The sequence below is a fragment of the Rhagoletis zephyria genome, unplaced genomic scaffold (assembly GCF_001687245.7).
Source record: "Rhagoletis zephyria isolate East Lansing unplaced genomic scaffold, Rhagoletis_zephyria_1.1 Rzeph_scaffold_01039, whole genome shotgun sequence".
NCBI classification, from domain to species: Eukaryota; Metazoa; Arthropoda; class Insecta; order Diptera; family Tephritidae; genus Rhagoletis; species Rhagoletis zephyria.
Window position 1 is genome coordinate 109106 of NW_016158123.1, and position 20402 is coordinate 129507.

Here is a 20402-nt window from a genome sequence, read left to right on the forward strand (position 1 = left end):
AATGTTGAATGTAGTTTTCAAAACATCTTAATGCTAATTTAAAAATAGCTATCAGTTTTAAAATGCTTGTTTTCGTTTTATTATCTTCATTTTTTTTGGTTTTTGTTTTTTTTCGAGCTCCGTGAAATTGTAGATTCCGAATTATATTAATTTTTCTTGGCTTCCATTGTGAAATACGACATTTGAAAATCCCATTTAAGTTCAGTATTGAAAAAGCTTAGTCTCGCAAAATCTTAGTACCTAGTAATTTCTGTATCGAAAAATTTTAATCCTAAAAAAATTAATCTCTTCAGTTAGACCTGAAAATTTTATCCGCAAAAATTTCAATGCCGAAAAATTTTAGTCCTGCAAAATTTTTGTAAAAAAAATCTTCAATCCAGAAAAATTTCAAACGCCAACAAAAATTTGTCACAATAAATTTTAGTCCCGAAATATTCCAATGCCGACATGTGCCGAAAAACTTCGCCCCAGAATAAATAAAATCCTAAAAACTTCAGTCCCAATTCGCATTGAGTCCCGAAATGTCTAATGAAGTTTTAGAAACCTATCAATTCGCATTAAAAATTAATTTGCAGCTTTTAAACGTTTTTTTTTATGTTTTTTTTTTTTTTCTTTTTGCATAAAGATACTTTATTTTTCTTGAGCAATACGAAATATATAAATGCCGTAATATGGCAGTACTGAAAAATTTCAATCTGAAAAATTTTAATCGCACAAAGTTTTAGTACCGAAAAATTTCCATCCCAAAATCTTAACAAATTGGAAGGCCGAAAAATTTTTATCCCGCAAAATTTTAGTGTCTAAAAATTTTTGGTCGCAAAAAATTTCGATGCTGAAAATTTTCAACCCAGCTAAATTTTAATCGCAAAAAATTTAAGTACCGACAAAATTTAGTGCCGTAATTTTAGACCCGAAAACTTTTAATCAGAAATAATTTCAATGCGAAAATTTCGACTTTTTTTGGTTATTATTTTTTTATAAGAAAATTCATCTCCAGTTTGCAAATAATTCCGAAATTTTTATTTAAGTTTCAGAAAATATTAAATTGCTAAAAATAGGTATTTTAAATGTGTTTTGTGGTTTTGTTTTTTATGGCCCAAAGATTTGGTTGCATGAAAGGGTGCGCCTTAATTTAAACTACAAAATTTATTAAGAAGTTCTCCAAAACTTACCTTAAATATAAATTGCCCCATATCGGAGGCACGTTCGTTAGCTGAACCAGATGCTCTCTTGAAACAATGCAGATAATCGCGTGTTAATACGAAGTACCTGAAAAAATAAAAATAAGAAGTTATTTAGTCAATGAATGGACATAGGGTGCGTTCAGAAATGCATCAAGCAATGCATCAACTAATGGAAAGCCTTATTTACGCAATTACGTTCCAATTAGGCATTTAACCGGCGTTGCGCATATTGGACATTTCCATCAATTATAGTTTAGAAATAAAAGCGTCTGATGCTTTGGTTTGATGCATTTCTGAACACACCCATAACTATAACAATATCGAAAAATAGTAACAAAAGTCGAAGATTTAGTAGATTTTAAATTAAAAAAGAGAATTCGTAAGAAGTGGCTTTTACGCAACGATGGGTAAAATAATGTTCCATCTGAATTAGATAATTTATATTAAATTTGGTTTCAGTCCGGGAGACTACCTATCGTACTATTTTTTTCTTATGATGGAGAAAATATTAACAGCAGCTGTACCTAATCACTCTGGAAATGGTTTGGAAGTCGGCACCGTAGCAAATGGATAGAGGTCTTAATACCACTCGGTAGAACCCAGGTATCATCCTCACGACAGTCCATGCAACTTACTAAAATGGCTTTAATTTAAGTCCACCAAGGACCAAAGGCATAGGGGATCATTTCAAATCGCTGTTCATTAACACGCCGCATCATGTATCTCAGATCCGAAACCTATTGCTACTGTGTTGCCGTGTACACCAGAGATAGTGTCGAATTCCCTTTCGGTAAGGTTAAGAACCTGCTCTGATTTTGGGTCAAACACTTGCTGTTCCACGACTGACAACATCTCGCGTGCCACACCGGTATCCTCTTTTTGTAACCAGGACGCCTCTAAAGCTCAACCGAGTTTACCCTTTACAATAGCTAACGCAGATCTAACAAATAGCATAACATTGACGACCTATACTGTCGTTAGTATCAGACCACCAAGAGAATCTCTGCCACACTTTCCACGCCAAATGAAATTCACGTTGCGAATGTTAATTCCTCAGGTTGGCCACTGCTGCAGGAGGTCGCTTCATACCATTCGGATGCGTGGGGAAAATCCACTCCAGTTTCCCGGTTGTAGCGACTGTGAGTACAAGGTCAATCAATATAAGCGGAAAAGTGGAAAGAAGGTGCCTGTTCAACCCGACAGGGCGGGAATGCAGCGATAAAAAATTTCGTTTGGTAATGCTGTCTCGTCGGGCCTGAAGCATAACACATTGCACATTAAAGTGTAAAATGATATGCTCAGCCTCTTTATAGCACTTACGTACATAGTATGGGTATAGACTGGTCAATGCTTCAGAAGGTGAACGATATTGTATACTGCGAAAGCGGAGAAGCAGCGTGTAGCTGCCAGAAGAAGTAGCCTATGAGGAGGAGCACGATACGTGACCTAATTATCGGGTTTCTCGTGACCCCCACGGCGGGGCTTGCTAGGAGCTCTCAAGCCGGGAGGCTTTTGATAGATGAATCCTCCATGAGCCCCCGGCTGTAGTTCTCATCCCGCTTAGGGCCATCAGTAGGGTTCCTGGATTCTTTAGTTGGTTGCTCCACTACCAGAATAGGTGGGCGAGGTAAGCGTTCTGCCCCGTGACTAAATTTTTTGCCACCTAACAATTAATGTGTCTCGGGCATGACGAGGAAAAAGTCTGAGTTCCAGCTGAAGGATTCGGCTTTTCAAATCCAATGTGTCCTCGAAACTTTCTGGATCCAACGGAAAGTCACAACTACAATAAATAGACGCCTGCAGGTTTTCGTAAACAGAAGTTTTAAAATAAAACACGAGTTGCTCAGCTAGCATAGAGACCCTGGCATCTGGATTCAGAGCAGATATAGAAGTGGATAGGCCGCATTTTGTGCATAGACGACTGTAGTATTGCCAAGAAATTCATAGAATGGAAATGCCCTTATTGGCAGAGGCACGCCTCCCAGCAAACCCCGCGAAACGTGACAGTCGATCGACGAATGAAGCAACTCGGGTTAAGCTGCAATAAGATCAAAACGATTGCTAGAAGCAGAACCAGTTAACGCGTAGGCTCAGAAATGCCCTATGCACTCCTGGGGATCAAAGGAAACAAAAGGAAGAGATGACAGATTTCGGTGGATAAGTCTCAGAATGCTGTGTAAATTGGCAAACATTTCTTCGCCTCTTACTTTAACAAGCGACGAAGTTCAGGTGGTCATCTATAGTATATACGCCCCAATGGATTCTTCAATTTGTTGATGACTACTATTTTCATTCCCAATACTTAAGCCGGGAAACCTGCTAACAAGAAAGAGTCTTGTCGCCAGACAGTAGTGAAGATTCCTAAGGCGTCGCTATTTCCGTACTACACATGCAACTCGACACCAGTGATGCAACAGAATGGAACACGCTACCACTGCACGAATAACGGCCTAAACACTAAGCTAACTCTTGGACTTACCCGTAAGCATCTCTGGCATCGTCCTAGTAGACGAACATAGAAGAGATTGACACCTCGTCTCTTCCTCAGCAACCAAAACAGTGGACGAAGAATTATCTGAGTGATCGCAAGGAGCTGACAACATACATATGGTAGCAAAAGGGAATAAAAGTACTGAGAGGTGTACTCTCTGGCCATTCCAACCAATCTCAACATAATCATCCAAAAATATACAGAAATACTTATTTATTGCCTACCACCTCTCGAACTCGGCACTGTGTCCAGGCTGAGTTTTCCCATTTTTTATTTTCTTAATAATCCACGGCCAACAATTAAAGCGGACTTTCAAAAAACATGCAGGTTTTAAATTAATTATTCGACAATTCGTTTTGTGCCGCTTTATCTCACGTACCTACAAAATTTTTTATGCATTTTAATTTTTTTTCTTTTTGCTGATGCATCCCTATTTTACTGATTCTGCTATTTTTTGGCGGCATTCAGTCGGTTGACGCATTTAATTCGTTCTAGTTTTATTGTTATTGCTCACTTACCTTTCCTTCCAGCGTGAAAAAAGGCGGTCACGTTGCTGCCACAGCAGGCCACGTTTAATTGGACCTGTCATTGAGGTGACTGGTATGCGACCGGCAAGCAGAGATTGCTGCAACGAGAAAAGAAAAAAAAGGCGGTTAATGAATTGAAGGTGGGTATGCAGTGCAATGCGAATGGTTTGTATGCATTTTAAGTGAAATTGCAGCAATTGCATTATACAAATTAATACGAAATAAAAAAGGACGGCTATATGTATTGTTAAAATAGGTAGGATTTTTAAGAAATAAAATATGCAGTATTTCTTTATGATTTTTTACAAAAGTTTTTTTCCTTAAAATAAATAATGGTTTGCTCAAAAAAAATGAGTTTTCAAAAAACATTTTTTTTTTTAAATATGACCATATGGGCAGATATGACCTTCCTAAAAATTATTTTTCCTACATACATACGATGTTTTCCCTAAGATGATTTTAAAATATTTTTTTAATTCTATATTCTCTGAAGAATTAAATTTTACCGCAATAATTTTTGGGTAAAAGGAGTTTTGTTGTAACTTATGTTAATTTCGCCAACAAATTTTTTTTAAATAAAAATAGAAAAACCTTGGTTTGATTTTTTTTATTTTGATATAAATATATTTTTTACAAAAATTTCATGATATAAATACCAGGCGCATTTTAAAAACAAATATTTTCTCCTTAAAAAAATACTTTTTTCCTAAAAAGATATGTTTTCCAAAAAAACTATTCTTTCTTATGTATGGTCACAATTTTGGCTATTTTTTAAATATCTTTTTTATTTTTTATTTATTTTTCTACATAATTTTTTGTACAAATATTAGGATCTTCTCTAAAATAATTTTTCTAAAAAACTACTTTTTCCCCAGAACATTTTTTTTAATTTTAATTACCAAACGGTATTTTTCAAAGCAATATTTTGTTCTCTAAATATCTTTATTTCTTGATGTTAAAAGAGATAAAAACTTCTTGGCTTGAAAATTTGTTTTCGAGTGCTTAGTCTATGTGAAAGGTGGCTGGTAGAGGATATTGTAATTAGACGTGCTGATTTTTCTTGAAGCCCAATAGGTTTTGTATATATAATTCGTTAATTTGCTATTTTGAATGCCGGTTCAAGGTTTTCGAAGCCACTCTATGCGCTCAGAACGATTTCTTATGCTTAGAGCATTTTCTCCAGAAGTTTTTCAAATTTATCTGCCAGTCAAAATCTTTTTTTTTTAACAAAATTTGTATTTAACGGCTCTTAAGGAAAAACAATTGTTTTTTAAAACGTATATTCTTTGTTAGATTCGTCGCGAAAATTAACGAAAAAATGGCCCTTGCATTAAAAATTCATTCCGGCATTCACTTGAGTTTGCTCCGTCATCAATTTACATATATTATCTACACATCGTACATACAAACACACATGTATACGTACATACATACATAGTACTATAAGTATATAACAGAGTGTATAACAATTTATCAACACCGTGAAATAGAAAACACCATACAATATTTTCACAATTAAAAATGGAAAAAGGAAAATAGGTTTGTACTTGTATAAGTAAGTATTCATGTCCATATATTATAGGCAACATTTAAGTGAAAATGTGGCTAACAAATCCTTCAGTTCCTGTTGTTTCCCGTGGTAAATCATTTCACTTGACACAGCAACCCCCACTGGGGCACAGCTGCCACACTGATTTTGCACGAATTGCTCCTTTAAGTACCGAAGCTGTGTATTGTTTTTTGTTGTTTTTTATGCCGCTCATTCATTGTTGTTTGATAAAATAAATGATGCTGCCAAATTTGTATATTAAGTATTCGTATAGCCTACCAAAAATAATGCGGCCCAAATGCGCGCAAACAATTGTGACCAAATTGAGTAGATGTGCTAAATACATACATATATACATAAGTGAGTACGTATGAATAATGATGGTGACACTTTAATCTTTTTTTTTGCCAGCATTGTTGCCATGCCTTTCTACTAAACATTTATAAATGGTATTACTAAGGTTAAATTTGACGACAATTATGTACACCAACTGTTTGGAATTTTGCAAAATTTATTTAGAGCATTTAATAAAGTGTCACATAAGCTTTATTTGCTTACATACTAAATAAGCCATTGGTTTTTTTGCTTTTGAAAAGTCTTACTTGGCAACTCCGGAAACTGTTTTTCAACACAATACAGTTCTACTGTATTCAATTCTTTTCTGTCTTTCGAAAGACTAACTAAAAAATCTGCTAACGAACTCTTATCATTATTCTGTTTGTCTTTTAACAATAAGTACCTGAAAGTAAAATTAGATTTAGAAAAATGTCTTACTTTTTTAAACAGTAAAAACTGAAATTTAGAAGAAAATTTGATTAAAAACGTAATAATAAAGAAAGTAAAGTTGCTGAATTCCAAATTAAGTAAAAAATAAAACCTAAAAAATATAAAAAATAAAATAAAATATAATATAAAACATAAACATTAAATTTATAACAATAAAATTTAAAAATTAAAATAAAGTTAAATTAAAGAGAGCAAAAATTTAAAAAGAAAACATTAATAATACAAGTTTCTAAAAATTAAATGATATAAAAAATATATTTCTCTTTAATAGCTAAGAAAATAAAGTTGCTAATTAAAAAAAAATATTTTTGTTTTTTAAATAATAGATCCTAAAATTATAAAACACTAAAATTAAAAAAAAATAGATAATTAAGAAAGTTCAATTATTTTTAGCAACTAAATTTAAAACAATAAAATCTAAAAGTTAAATTAAAAAGCAAAAAGTTTATTGGAAAAGTAAGCAAAAAATATATGTTTCTAAGAATTAAATGAAACTAAAAAATGTAATTTGTTACATCAATAAGATTTAAAAATAAAAATAAATGAAATTGAAAAAAATGATATAAAAAGTTTCGGTTTTTTTGGGAGATTTTCGTGATATTGTCCGGATTTTTGGGGTCTTTCGATATATTTTGGAAACTCAAAACAAGAAGTATGTACATCTTAACTTTTTCCACGACTTCCCGTGGTTTTTGGACTTTCATGGGATTCATCAGAACGTTTTGAAATTTTTTGGAAGCTATCAGGTTTAAAAGTCTACTTAAATCTTAGCCTTGCTTTTTATTAATTCATTCTCCAGCCCACAAGAAAAATGTTTAATTCTTTCTTTCGCTTGAAAATGCAGCAGGGAAAAGCAGAAAAAACCTTTAGAAAAATTTAACAGACGATGTAAGAAATCTTTTGAGAACTGCTACTGATTTACGAAAATTTTGAAAAAAAAAAAATTTGAGCTGTTTTTCATAAAAGAATTGTGTTTTCTTAAGGGCTGGATTAACGATTTCTTTCAGCTCAATAAATAGCAGGCTAAGTTAAACTAAAAAAGTAGCAAACAAAAATTCGTGTTTCTTGCTAAAATAATTTAAAAAAATAAAATCTATTTTATTTTCAACAATTTTTATTGAGCTTGAGGCCGTTTTTAATGAAAAACTAACATTAAACATTAAAAACGGCCTCAAGCTCAATACAAATTGTTGAATATAAGTGTTATAAGGCCATAAATAACACAAACAAAATATTTATTTTATTATAAAATACATATTCGCTATGGTCTTTAATTTTAATAGTTTCTACAAAGCACACACAAAACGACATAAAATAAGCATTCAAAAAACAAAGAAAAAAATTATCAGCTTACTTTATCTTTACACTCACCGTTAGTAAACGATTGATAAAAATATTTGGCGCCATGGTTCTTTATTTAGATTTAAGCAAGAAAATTATTCCTTGGTACTTGTAGGTACCATAAAAATTCAACATTAACTTTTAATCCTTTGAAAAATGTATGCACAAATTTTTCGCGATTACTTTTGTACCATATTTTTATTTTCTTGTCTTCGATTTTTTGCTTATTTCCTTAGGAATGCACTTCAATTTTCACAATTAACGAAATTTGTTGAAAACATTATGTATTATTTATTGTCTTTTATTTTGTGTTTTTTTTTTTGAATTTCACACAAGTAAATAATAAAAAAGACACGATTTTCTGCAAATATTCAATTGTTTAGAAACAATTTGCTTTTGGCAAACGAACGAATTGACGTCAATGGCATTGAACTGGCAAAGGCGATTTGGCGCGTGGCTGGCGGGGATTTAATTATTTTCACTTGCAATTGTTTTTACTTGTGTTGATATGTGTATTGTAAACAAAAGAAAAAAACTAGATAGATGTGCATACATATGTCATCATTTAACTAATACTCGTTTAAAATAAATGAGAATTTTTTTTTTTAATAATTTAAAAAATAAATTTTCATTTTCTTGTTTTTTTGTAGATAACCTTTTTTTTGTTTTACCAACTTTTCAAATCACAATTTGTCATTTTACTTTAATAATCATTTTGTTAAATTCTGCAACATTTCTTGCGCTCCTCCTTCACACTGACTCCACCAACAGCCAACCGGTCGCATCGAAAGTAAAACTACAAATAAAATTTTGATTTCTAGTTCTTTTCTCAAACACTCCTCATCTTCTAATACGCCTAATTTTGCTATTCAATGCAGAAGCAGGTAACCAACTACCAACAAACGAACATCTGCACATTTCTAGTATTTGTTGTGTGTGGCTGTTTGCATTTTTTTTCTCACATACAAACATGTGTTTTTAAGTGTTTGTATGGCGCACATGTGCTTAGCGGAAGCGGTAATCACTTAAATGGCAATATGACAATAACTATAAAACATTTAACAACAACAATGATGTACTATGTCAGACAAAGCGGCTGGTTGGCATCTTTCGACTACGCAAAATAATTTATGGCAACATCTTCGAATAGTAAAACAAAAAAAAAAACAAGTATTCGTATAAAGATTTGTTGGTTTTTTCCACTGGACACCCACGTTTTTGCACACATGCTAAATTAAATCAAAATTTATGCGAGTACATATGCGACATGTGTGACTCAAGCGTTGCAAAAATATGACTTACATACTATGTACATATGTGTATAAGCTAATCGTAGTTCCTCTCTATACAGTTTTTGGTAAAAAATGTTCAATGCGTGACGTATTTCATGAACTTCACTCTCGGACGTCAACTCCTCTTATGACGCGGGCAGCTTGCTATTGACAGAACCCACTCGCCGTCTGTATCTACACTTAAGGCCCTGTAGAATACGAAATAATAGCACTGCTAGCTATGTCATCTACGGAAACCAAGTTTAAGATAATCAAATAATGCAAGATGGATATATGCTCGGTGAATTAGTCAATTTTCAACTCTCTCTCTCTGGCCATAGGAACATAGATGACAACGAGAGAGCAGACGAATTGGCCAAGGCAGGAGCTGGTTTGGATGAATATGTAGCGGTGGTACTGGGATACTGCCCTCAGACAAATACAAACAGCACTTTCTGAAACTAGCAAGGAGGAAGTGGTCGGAGATCTTCGCTTGTAAGATTGCACGTGAGCTTTGGCAAGACTATAGCAGGAAAAGAAAAGCTGTGCTGCCATTTCCAAAGGTAGAAGTATTTAGGATTGTAGCGACAATCATTGGCTGCTAGGAAGACATGCTTATATTTAGCATAGGACTTTTACACGACTATGTCGCAGCTGCGGCATAGATGGCCGCAAGGAAGCAGTATATATTTTCCTGCACGAATGCCCAAGTCGGACTTCTTTAAGACACACTTTCTGTCACTGTTCTCCCCACCATTACTTCATCGATGTTTTATGAACGTAGGCGCTGCAGGCGCTCATGAAATCTTGCAGTTTAGTTTTATTTATAGGTCAGCGGACGAGAACGAAACGAGCCACTCAAACGGTACCACAACGTGTCCAGAGGGCTTTAGTGTACCTCTCTCCTTTAATGGGTGCAGCAAGTGACTTCAGCCTACGCTAACCTGGCTTAGACTTTTCCCCAGCATATAGATTTCGCGTATATGCAGGCGATCCAAAAATCTACCTAATTATACCGGGAATAATCGTTATCCCATCCATTGATCCTAGCAAGTGCATTTCAATAGCTTTTTCGCATGAATTTTCAGTTTGACCGTTAAGAGTGGATGCCTGATCGGGTCTAACCTACGATATTCTGCAATTTGGAATATCCAATCCAATCTAGCTATTCAATATTAATCTCCCGCCCTGATTACCTCCAAGATTTTTCAGTGGCATAGTTGGACATTAAACCGCGACGTGAGGAATATATATGAATATATGGCAACGTTTAGCCACGGAGAGACAGTCTATCGTGAACCTTCAAATGTCTATCCTAAGCATGCGTTACATTAGCAATCACACATGCCCGACGACATAACTGCAGCCATATAGTATGTACTTAGCCAAGCGTAATCTCTTAAACGGCCTTGGAAAACGTCTTATTATATCATCTAGGATCATGGAAATGATAGGATATAAAATATGAGCAGGCATTAGAGTAGCATCGATGGCCCAAGAATCAGACTATATATGTGAAATAATCGAGCTTTGTTCAAGCGGAGCGCACAAGGGGATAAAGGAGAACTGCGGATTGTTTAGTCAGGTCAGCAGCAGCCACACCAGGCCTAAACCATTGCATCTAGTAGGTCCAAACACAACTAAGGAAGAGCCCAAGAAAGAAATAGTCGAAATAAGAGACAGGCAATGGCAAGGCAAAGCAGGACTCCGCCAAGCCAAAAGCTTATTGGGGGTACAACCTGAAATATTAACCTTCCTAATTGGAAGCTATTATTGCAGTCATCCCTACAGGGGCAGCAGTGTAAGAAATCATCTGCATAAGCTGGCATCTGCCCAAATGATCACGCTTTTGCAACTTAGCTCAAGAAACACCTATTCCTTGACTGTGAGGCTAATTCCAGAAGACGATATGAGTCAAGGCTAGGAATGAGCATATAATGCTTAAGAAGTCACTCCAACCATAGTCATTCATAAAATTAAGCACTTCGGCGGATGTCATCTGCCAGATTCTGGACGTAAACAATAACTGTTTACCAAGGTGTACAAGTATCAGTGCACTTATATGTGAGCAAACACATAGCAGCATATGCTCTGAGGTTTCCTCTGCCAGCAGACAAAACCTGCACGTGATATCATCAGAAACTTCCCTTTTACAAATGTAGTACCTTAGCTTAGAGTGTCCTGTCAGGTATCCACCAATTGTAATTCTTAAACCTAAACATAGACTTGACTCCGTTTTATGTGAGTATAATCCCTAATAGAGACTTTCCGTGGTGAACGTCGATTTTGAGACTACTTGATTCAGTAAGCTCTCACGTCTATAGTTAAAAAAAAGTCAGTTCACAAAAAAAGAAAATGTGGAGGAAGAAATAGTTGCTTTGTGTTTTACTCTAGCAATAACGGAAATGAGGCGAGGAAACATTTCAGTAGGAAATAAACCTGAAATATGGTCTGATAGCATTTTGCCTGTGAATTTGACAATGGCGTTAATTAATATCTCCCCTTTTCATGCAGCTTAGATTCGGCAGTCTTGGGGCATTCCAACAAAGCCAATGTCTATGGAAAATTATCAGCTCCTCTCGTTTTTGAGATCACCTCTTAGCCTCAAGGAAACAACTTTCAAATTATAGCTCAATTTAAGTCATACTGAAATTTCAACTCAGGCATAAAATCGCAAATATTTTTAGTACTTTTTTTTACAACATACTTATTTCATACCAAAATGCGGTATCCTACTTTAACAAAAAAAAAAAATAAATACTTAAATATTTACTACTAAATACTAGTAGTTAGTTGTTTATGTACTAAATATAAGTTTTCACATAAAAATGCAAAAAATACAACGAATCGCATTTATCTGGTCGCCTCCCAATACATATCACAAATAAGTTGCGCCATAAAAAGAGCTCAGCCTCTGACCATTTAAGTCTGCCAAATGACAATTGCAGCAATCACTTTGCCACATATTAATGAGTTTAGTCGTTAATTACAACAACAATTTCAATAAATTCATATACATTTTGTCGCAAACATTTATTTTTTACTTTATTTTAGTTTTTTTCTGCCTGACAAGCTGCCATATTTGGCGCTAAGCGACCTGTTTATCGCTTTGCTTTTGAGTGTTGATGTGTTGCACCTTTGAAATACATTCGTGGATAAGTAGTAAACATCCATAGTAAAACGCAGTAGTATAATACTTACTATTTTTCATTTAATTTATATGAACGTGTGTGTATATTTTACCGTATCAGAAAAAAAAAATTCGCACAATCCTGAGTCAGAAATATTTTCGTAAGGGGATGCAAAAATAAAAATAAATAAAAACTTGTTGAGTGCAGAAGTCAACTTTTTACATTTCTCGTATGTATTCCAGGAGGAAAAATTGTTTGCTTAAATTAATTGACCTCAAGTACTCTGTTCCAGTACTCAGATTCTACCAAGCTGTTTGCAGCAGCATGATGAAGCTGAAAAATTAAATAGAAAATTCAAAATAAAAACTGCACTTTCATATAACTGCGACAATTTGAAAGCTTCACTTCACCCGGAACGGTTTCGTTTGGCTCGGCTCCGCTTTGAATGGGAACGTACCCTCAGAATCTTGGATGTACTGTGAGCTTATTCGTGTTTGTTTGTAAGGTAGTACGGTCTAACGTACATAGGTACATACAAATTTTTTAATTTTTTTTCTTTTCTTAAATGTTTACATTATTCTGTACTACATATCTACTTGTGGATTGATTACACCATCCGACAGTCAATTTTACACACAAAAAAATCAATATATTCGCAAAACCATGGGCTAAGTATAGTAAAACTGCGTTTTCAGTTTTTATCTCTGTCGCCAAAACTTTATAATGACTTTAAATTTGACAAAAAAATATAACCTCAAAAAACTTTTTTTCATAATTCAGTGCAGATTAAATTTTTAGGTGTATAAGGAAGAGTAGGTATTGAATATGTCCTTTTACTCATTTTTGCAAAACCTAAAAGGAGTAATCAACACTCGACCACATCCTCGAATTTCGTCCTTCTAACTACATTAGCTTAAAAAAATTCAATTAATTAAAAGCGCATTTTCAATAACTACTTGTTTGTTGTTTTTTGAACTCTACAGAATTTTCCGTTTCATTCCGGATACCCATAATGTTATTTTACATTTCACTGAATTTTTTAAATAATTTTTGGAATTAATGATATCCTTAAAACAACAAAGTCCTTTTAAAAAATCCTGTCGTCAAACGGAAAAACTAAAAACGCAGTTTTAATATAATTGACCCCTTGTTTCGTAAGTATATTGATTGCTTCGTGTGTTTTGAAATTTTTTGTTTTTGTTGCATGGTGTTACATATGAAAGTAGTTATTTAATATTGTGTTTAATAGTGTGTTTTGTATAGGTTCTAAAAAGTCACTTTGGTTAAAGAAATTCCTATGAAAGGCATGCCTACGAGTAGTATATCAACATTAGTTGCACAACCACTAGCAGAGCATTATTGGAATCAGTTGATTATTTTACAATAAACTACATACATACATATTTATATGAGCTATACAAATTGAAAATGCTTACATATGTATATCTACATACAAACACATACCATGCGTATGCATGTACGGAATGTGTATACAAGTGGTTACCTGCTGTCATCCAATACTCTCTTATTTAAAATTTTTTCCCAAAAAAACACCGACAAAAGGGCACTTATGTGTGTACATTCTTACATACACATGATTAAGGAATTTTGACAATCTACAAAGCCGAGCGACACAACGCACTTGACCTTCATTTTTTGGTGTGAAACAATATGCTTGAATGATGCATACCTTCATAAATGAATGAAGTGACCCTGTAGCAATATTGACAGTTAATCTGCATTCTATAAATAGCTAAAATACAATTTCGTATATGCAGGTATCAACAAATGATTCGTAATATGTGAGTATGTAATACCGCAATTACCGGGTAGACCAGTCTATATGTATAAGTCTATGGTTGGATTTATCACCCAACTGTTCTCCTCGCGGGGAAAGTGGTGTACTATTACAGACGACAGGCAACGAGGATACCTCAAAGGAGGAGTGGTTTCTCTGCTCCTATAGGTTTTAATACTGAACCAACTGAGGCAACGCATGCAGTCGGATGGACCCGAAGTAATTGCTCATGCAGACATTGTCGCAGTTTGGGCTTAAATTAAGTTCCCTCAGAGCTTATGCAATCTCATACAGACCTCTCTCTAGTTTCACCAGTTACTTGGAATAAATAAAGATTAGAGGTAAACTCTTCGGGCTAAGTGTATCTTTTTTCGGACCTGTACAAGGAAAGCCATTATAACCTAACCTATCCTAGTTCTCTTAACTAAACGACATGAAGTGCCGGCTTTCCAATCCACCTATTTTATTTAGATGGTACCGTCCTACATAATTTTTCAAAATGATACCATGTGCTCAGGAACAGCGGAGTGCATTACAAAAGCCCCAATGACATGTTTCCCTTGCAAAAAGACAATAAGTATATCACGGGATTCTCTCCGTTCCTTTTGAGGACCAGACGCTAAATCTCTATGTCAAATATCGGTCCAATTATACTCCAGTTCTTATGTAGTTATAGTGTGGTGGCCTATACTCATGAAATCAACAGCGTTTAGAATACTGCAAAGTAAATAAAGAACCGAGGAATTTTGTATAAGCAAGGCATAAGTAAGACATACAGAAGACGGCTCATTGATCGAGAGAACTTTGGTACTGCATCATACGGCTATCCTAGGTGTTTAGGTGCCCATCTCATTAGATACCTAACAGGCCCAGTAATTTTATACCTCACTGTTTTTCGATGAGAAACACAAATGTATGATTCCAATATAAAAGGATTTGTATAGCAGGCTTCTTCATATGCTCAATGTCATGCAATTTTAGATTCATGGCTGCAATTTTGATGGCAGAGTCGAAGAGACTCTCCGCTGAAGTTTTAGATATCCAGGAGGCAGATCGAAATTGTGCTCAAAGATTTGTAGAGAGAAAACCAGTATTCATCTTCACGGACAGTAACGCAGTCTCTAAGGCTTTAAAGTCACACATAGACAGTTATTTAAATTAGTTGATCCAGCATACCAGGGTTTAACTCATATGGTTAGTGACTGGATGCTGGGCTATTGGAAATAATTGCCAAGCTGACGACCTGGAGTGGAGAGTTATGATTAGATATACCAATAGCCACAATTAAGCAAGGATTAAACCAATTTAGTGGACAATGAAGCTGGAACAATCTCTCGCCCTATAAAACCTCATGAAAATGACAGGAAACGTGTTTTTGCTGTGAAGTAAGAAAAAAAGAAATTTCCAACAAATGATGTCATTTAAGTTAACTGTAAATTCGAATTAAAAATCAGGGTTGCATTTTCCATATTTTCTAATCATCAATCGGCACTTAAATTGCTTATCTGGATANGCCCGGAACGGTTTCGTTTGGCTCGGCTCCGCTTTGAATGGGAACGTACCCTCAGAATCTTGGATGTACTGTGAGCTTATTCGTGTTTGCTTGTAAGGTAGTACGGTCTAACGTACATAGGTACATACAAATTTTTTAATTTTTTTTCTTTTCTTAAATGTTTACATTATTCTGTAGTACATATCTACTTGTGGATTGATTACACCATCCGACAGTCAATTTTACACACAAAAAAATCAATATATTCGCAAAACCATGAGCTAAGTATAGTAAAACTGCGTTTTCAGTTTTTATCTCTGTCGCCAAAACTTTATAATGACTTTAAATTTGACAAAAAAATATAACCTCAAAAAACTTTTTTTCATAATTCAGTGCAGATTAAATTTTTAGGTGTATAAGGAAGAGTAGGTATTGAATATGTCCTTTTACTCATTTTTGCAAAACCTAAAAGGAGTAATCAACATTCGACCACATCCTCGAATTTCGTCCTTCTAACTTCATTAGCTTAAAAAAATTAAATTAATTAAAAGCGCATTTTCAATAACTACTTGCCCTTAGTAACCAAAAAATTCTAAGTTTTTTGAACTCTACAGAATTTTCCGTTTCATTCCGGATACCCATATTGTTATTTTACATTTCACTGAATTTTTTAAATAATTTTTGGAATTAATGATATCCTTAAAACAACAAAGTCCTTTTAAAAAATCCTGTCGTCAAACGGAAAAACTAAAAACGCAGTTTTAATATAATTGACCCCTTGTTTCGTAAGTATATTGATTGCTTCGTGAGTTTTAAAATTTTTGTTTTTGTTGCATGGTGTTACATATGAAAGTAGTTATTTAATATTGTGTTTAATAGTGTGTTTTGTATAGGCGCTAAAAAGTCACTTTGGTTAAAGAAATTCCTATGAAAGGCATGCCTACGAGTAGTATATCAACATTAGTTGCACAACCACTAGCGGAGCATTATGGGAATCAGTTGATTATTTTACAATAAACTACATACATACATATTTATATGAGCTATACAAATTGAAAATGCTTACATATGCTACATAATGCTACATACAAACACATACCATGCGTATGCATGTGCGGAATATGTATACAAGTGGTTACCTGCTGTCATCCAATACTCTCTTATTTAAAATTTTTTCCCAAAAGTACCGACAAAAGGGCACTTATGTGTGTACATTCTTACATACACATGATTAAGGAATTTAGACAATCTACAAAGCCGAGCGACGCAACGCACTTGACCTTCATTTTTTGGTGTGAAAAAATATGCTCGAATGATACATACTTTCATAAATGAATGAAGTGACCCTGTAGCAGTATTGACAGTTATTGAACAGTGAAATATAATGTCGGGTATGCAGGTATCAACAAATGATTCGTAATATGTGAGTGTGTAATACCGCAATTACCGGGTAGACCAGTCTATATGTATAAGTCTATGGTTGGATTCATCACCCAACTGTTCTCCTCGCGGGGAAAGTGGTGTACTATTACAGAGGACAGGCAACGAGGGTACCTCAAAGGAGTGGTTTCACTGCTCCTATAGGTTTTAATACTGAACCAACTGTGGCAGCGCATGCAGTCGGATGGACCCGAAGTAATTGCTCATGCAGACATTGTCGCAGTTTGGGCTTAAATTAAGTACCCTCAGAGCTTATGCAATCTCATACAGACCTCTCTCTAGTTTCACCAGTTACTTGGAATAAATAAAGATTAGAGGTAAACTCTTCGGGCTAAGTGTATCTTTTTTCGGACCTGTACGAGGAAAGCCATTACAACCTAAGCTATCCTAGTTCTCTTAACTAAACGACATGAAGTGCCGGCTCTCCAATCCACCTATTTTATTTAGATGGTACCATCCTACATAATTTTTCAAAATGATACCATGTGCTCAGGAATATTTCTCGACAGCAAGTTGCCTTCTCAAAGCACAGCGGAGTGCATTACAAACGCCCCAATGACATTTTTCGCTTGCAAAAAGACAATAAGTATATCACGGGATTCTCTCCGTTCCTTTTGAGGACTAGACGCTAGATCTCTATGTCAAATATCGGTCCAATTATACTCCACTTCTTATGTAGTTATAGTGTGGTGGCCTACACTCATGAAATCAACAGCGTTTAGAATACTGCAAAGTAAATAAAGAACCGAGGAATTTTGTATAAGCAGGGCATAAGTAAGACATACAGAAGACGGCTATCCTAGGCGTATAGGTGCCCATCTCATCAGATACCCAACTGGCCCAGCAATTTTATACCTCACTGGTTTTCGATGAGAAACACAAATGTATGATTCCAATATAAAAGGATTTGTATAGCAGGCTTCTTCATATGCTCAATGTCATGCAATTTTAGATTCATGGCTGCAATTTTGATGGCAGAGTCGAAGAGACTCTCCGCTGAAGTTTTAGATATCCAGGAGGCAGATCGAAATTGTGCTCAAAGATTTGTAGAGAGAAAACCAGTATTCATCTTCACGGACAGTAAGGCAGTCTCTAAGGCTTTAAAATCACACATAGACAGTTATTTAAATTAGTTGATCCAGCATACCAGGGTTTAACTCAAATGGTTAGTGACTGGATGCTGGGCTATTGGAAATAATTGCCAAGCTGACGACCTGGAGTGGAGAGTTATGATTAGATATACCAATAGCCACCATTCAGCAAGGATTAAACCAATTTAGTGGACAATGAAGCTGGAACAATCTCTTGCCCTATAAAACCTCATGAAAATGACAGGAAACGTGTTTTTGCTGTGAAGTAAGAAAAAAAGAAATTTCCAACAAATGATGTTATTTAAGTTAATTGTAAATTCGAATTAAAAATCAGGGTTGCACTTTCCATATTTTCTAATCATCAATCGGCACTTAAATTGCTTATCTGGATACGTGGGACCATTTTTGTAGTTGCCAGAACAGAGTAGAAGAAAAATTGTAAAACACCTTTGATGTCTTTGGTTAGCTTTAAGTAGAAGAAGATTTAACGCGCTTTGTAAACCTTTTTTCAATACCATTCAGGGACCTCACAGGTGAAAATAAGAGATTTAACTAATTTTTGTAGCACCAAGAAAGTAGTTTGTACTTGAGTGAGCTTTTTATCATTTTGCATTTAGTTTCGAAACTACTGACTATAGGAAGTTAGTAAATATAATGTATTTCTTCAAAATGGCAAATCTTTGCGAAGTGTTAACTACTCAGGCCATTGTTCTACATCGTTTTTTCTCCGCATCGTAAATTATAAAGCGGGGGATATTAGTTATATTTTCTTAGTGCGTATCTCTACGGCACTTCGACTGTGATAGGCTAATCTGTAAAGTTTCCACCAATTGTCGCACATTCCATTTTTCCTACTGGGTGCTTTTGCTACACCTTCTTATTTTTTTGTATANTTTGCTAATGATTCAATTTTTAGAATGTTTAACTCTTAGGTTCGCTCGTCCTTAAGTTATTTGTTGTTTAATTTCATTTATTTTATTTTATAAGAACTTCAGTCTAGATTGCATCATTTTTTGATTGATTTAGTTACGATTAAATGGTTATTTCATTTAACTTTTTAATTAATTTAATTATTATTATTAATTTTTTAGTTTAATTTTAGATTTATTTAGTTGTTACCTGACTGAGTTTTTTATTATCCGAATAATTTTTTTTATTAGTGTATTTATTTAGTGCCTAATTGAGTTACTTTTTAATTTATTTATTAATTTTGATAAAGATATAATATGTTTGACCCAGTTAACTGACTTTATTTTAATTTATTTTCAGTGGATTTTTTGGCCTTTTTATAAATTAGCTGAGTGATTTTTTTTATTTGTTAATCAGCCGTTTGCACTATTGATTGTTTGGTTGATGTTATTAATTAGTGGTAAGCAGTGCGCACTTTCACTCATCAGCACCTGGGTTCAAACTCTGGTCAAATCAACATCGCAAAAAATATAGAAAAAAGGTTTTTTCTTAACAGCGGTCGTCCGTCTCATAAAAATACAATCGCCGTTCGGGGTCGGCGTAAAACTGTAGGTCCCTTCGCTTTGTGTGACAACATCAAGGCGCACACCACAAATCGGAGGAGAAGCTCGGCCAAACACTAACATATGTGTAAGCGCCAATCTATTATTATAATTATTATAATTGAATTGGTGAAAGAGCAACTAGGGAATCTCTATTTTCGTGATAAAGAACGAGTGCCTGACCAAATGAAGTTGTTCCTGGCCGGTTCGGGTTTAGTTCAATTCATCTCAAGCGTATTTCAAATATTTGGATATAGCTATAGTATTTCTATGCATGTATGTATGTATGTATGTGGTACTAAGTGCTGACAATTAGTTGCTCCAAGTAAATTGCACTTTTTGCTTTGCCAGTGGCTGACTATTTTGCATAAAGAGTGCACTTGTTGTTCTTGCTTTTGTATGCTGCTTTGCTAGAAGAAACTACCACATACAGCTAATGTACGTAAGTATGGTACATAGAGACCCTGCAGCAAAATTTAGGGACAGTCTGTCAAAACGCTAGTTCCGCCCTACAAATTTCAGAACTGTCTCTGAACTACTGAAAAAGGGATGCTGAGTTGGACGGTTGAAACTCATATGTTGCTAGTTGCGCTGTCATCAATGATACTCATCCTGGTCATGTGAAAGCTGACAAAAGATGCACAAATGTAATATACTATATTTTTTTGAATTTCTTAGACCCTAAAACTAATAACAAACTGTTTTCGTTTATTTAATATATAATTCTCTACATAGTTTATGGGGCAACTGCTAAAATATTTCCAAAAAAGTCGTTATTGGTAGCATTAAT

At 34.6% G+C, this 20402-nt stretch overlaps 1 protein-coding gene across 2 annotated transcripts in view; it reads right to left on the minus strand.

Annotated features, from left to right (window-relative positions):
- The window catches only part of LOC108362574 (uncharacterized), an 81880-nt gene that overhangs the window by 30498 nt on the left and 30980 nt on the right, over nt 1–20402 (minus strand). For both annotated transcript variants that reach the window (XM_017615603.1, XM_017615604.1), the window contains 2 exons: nt 4194–4300; nt 1173–1269 (listed from right to left, as the gene is read on the minus strand). In XM_017615603.1, coding sequence (XP_017471092.1) covers nt 1173–1269; nt 4194–4300 — 204 coding nt within the window. The remainder of the gene's footprint in view (nt 1–1172; nt 1270–4193; nt 4301–20402) is intronic.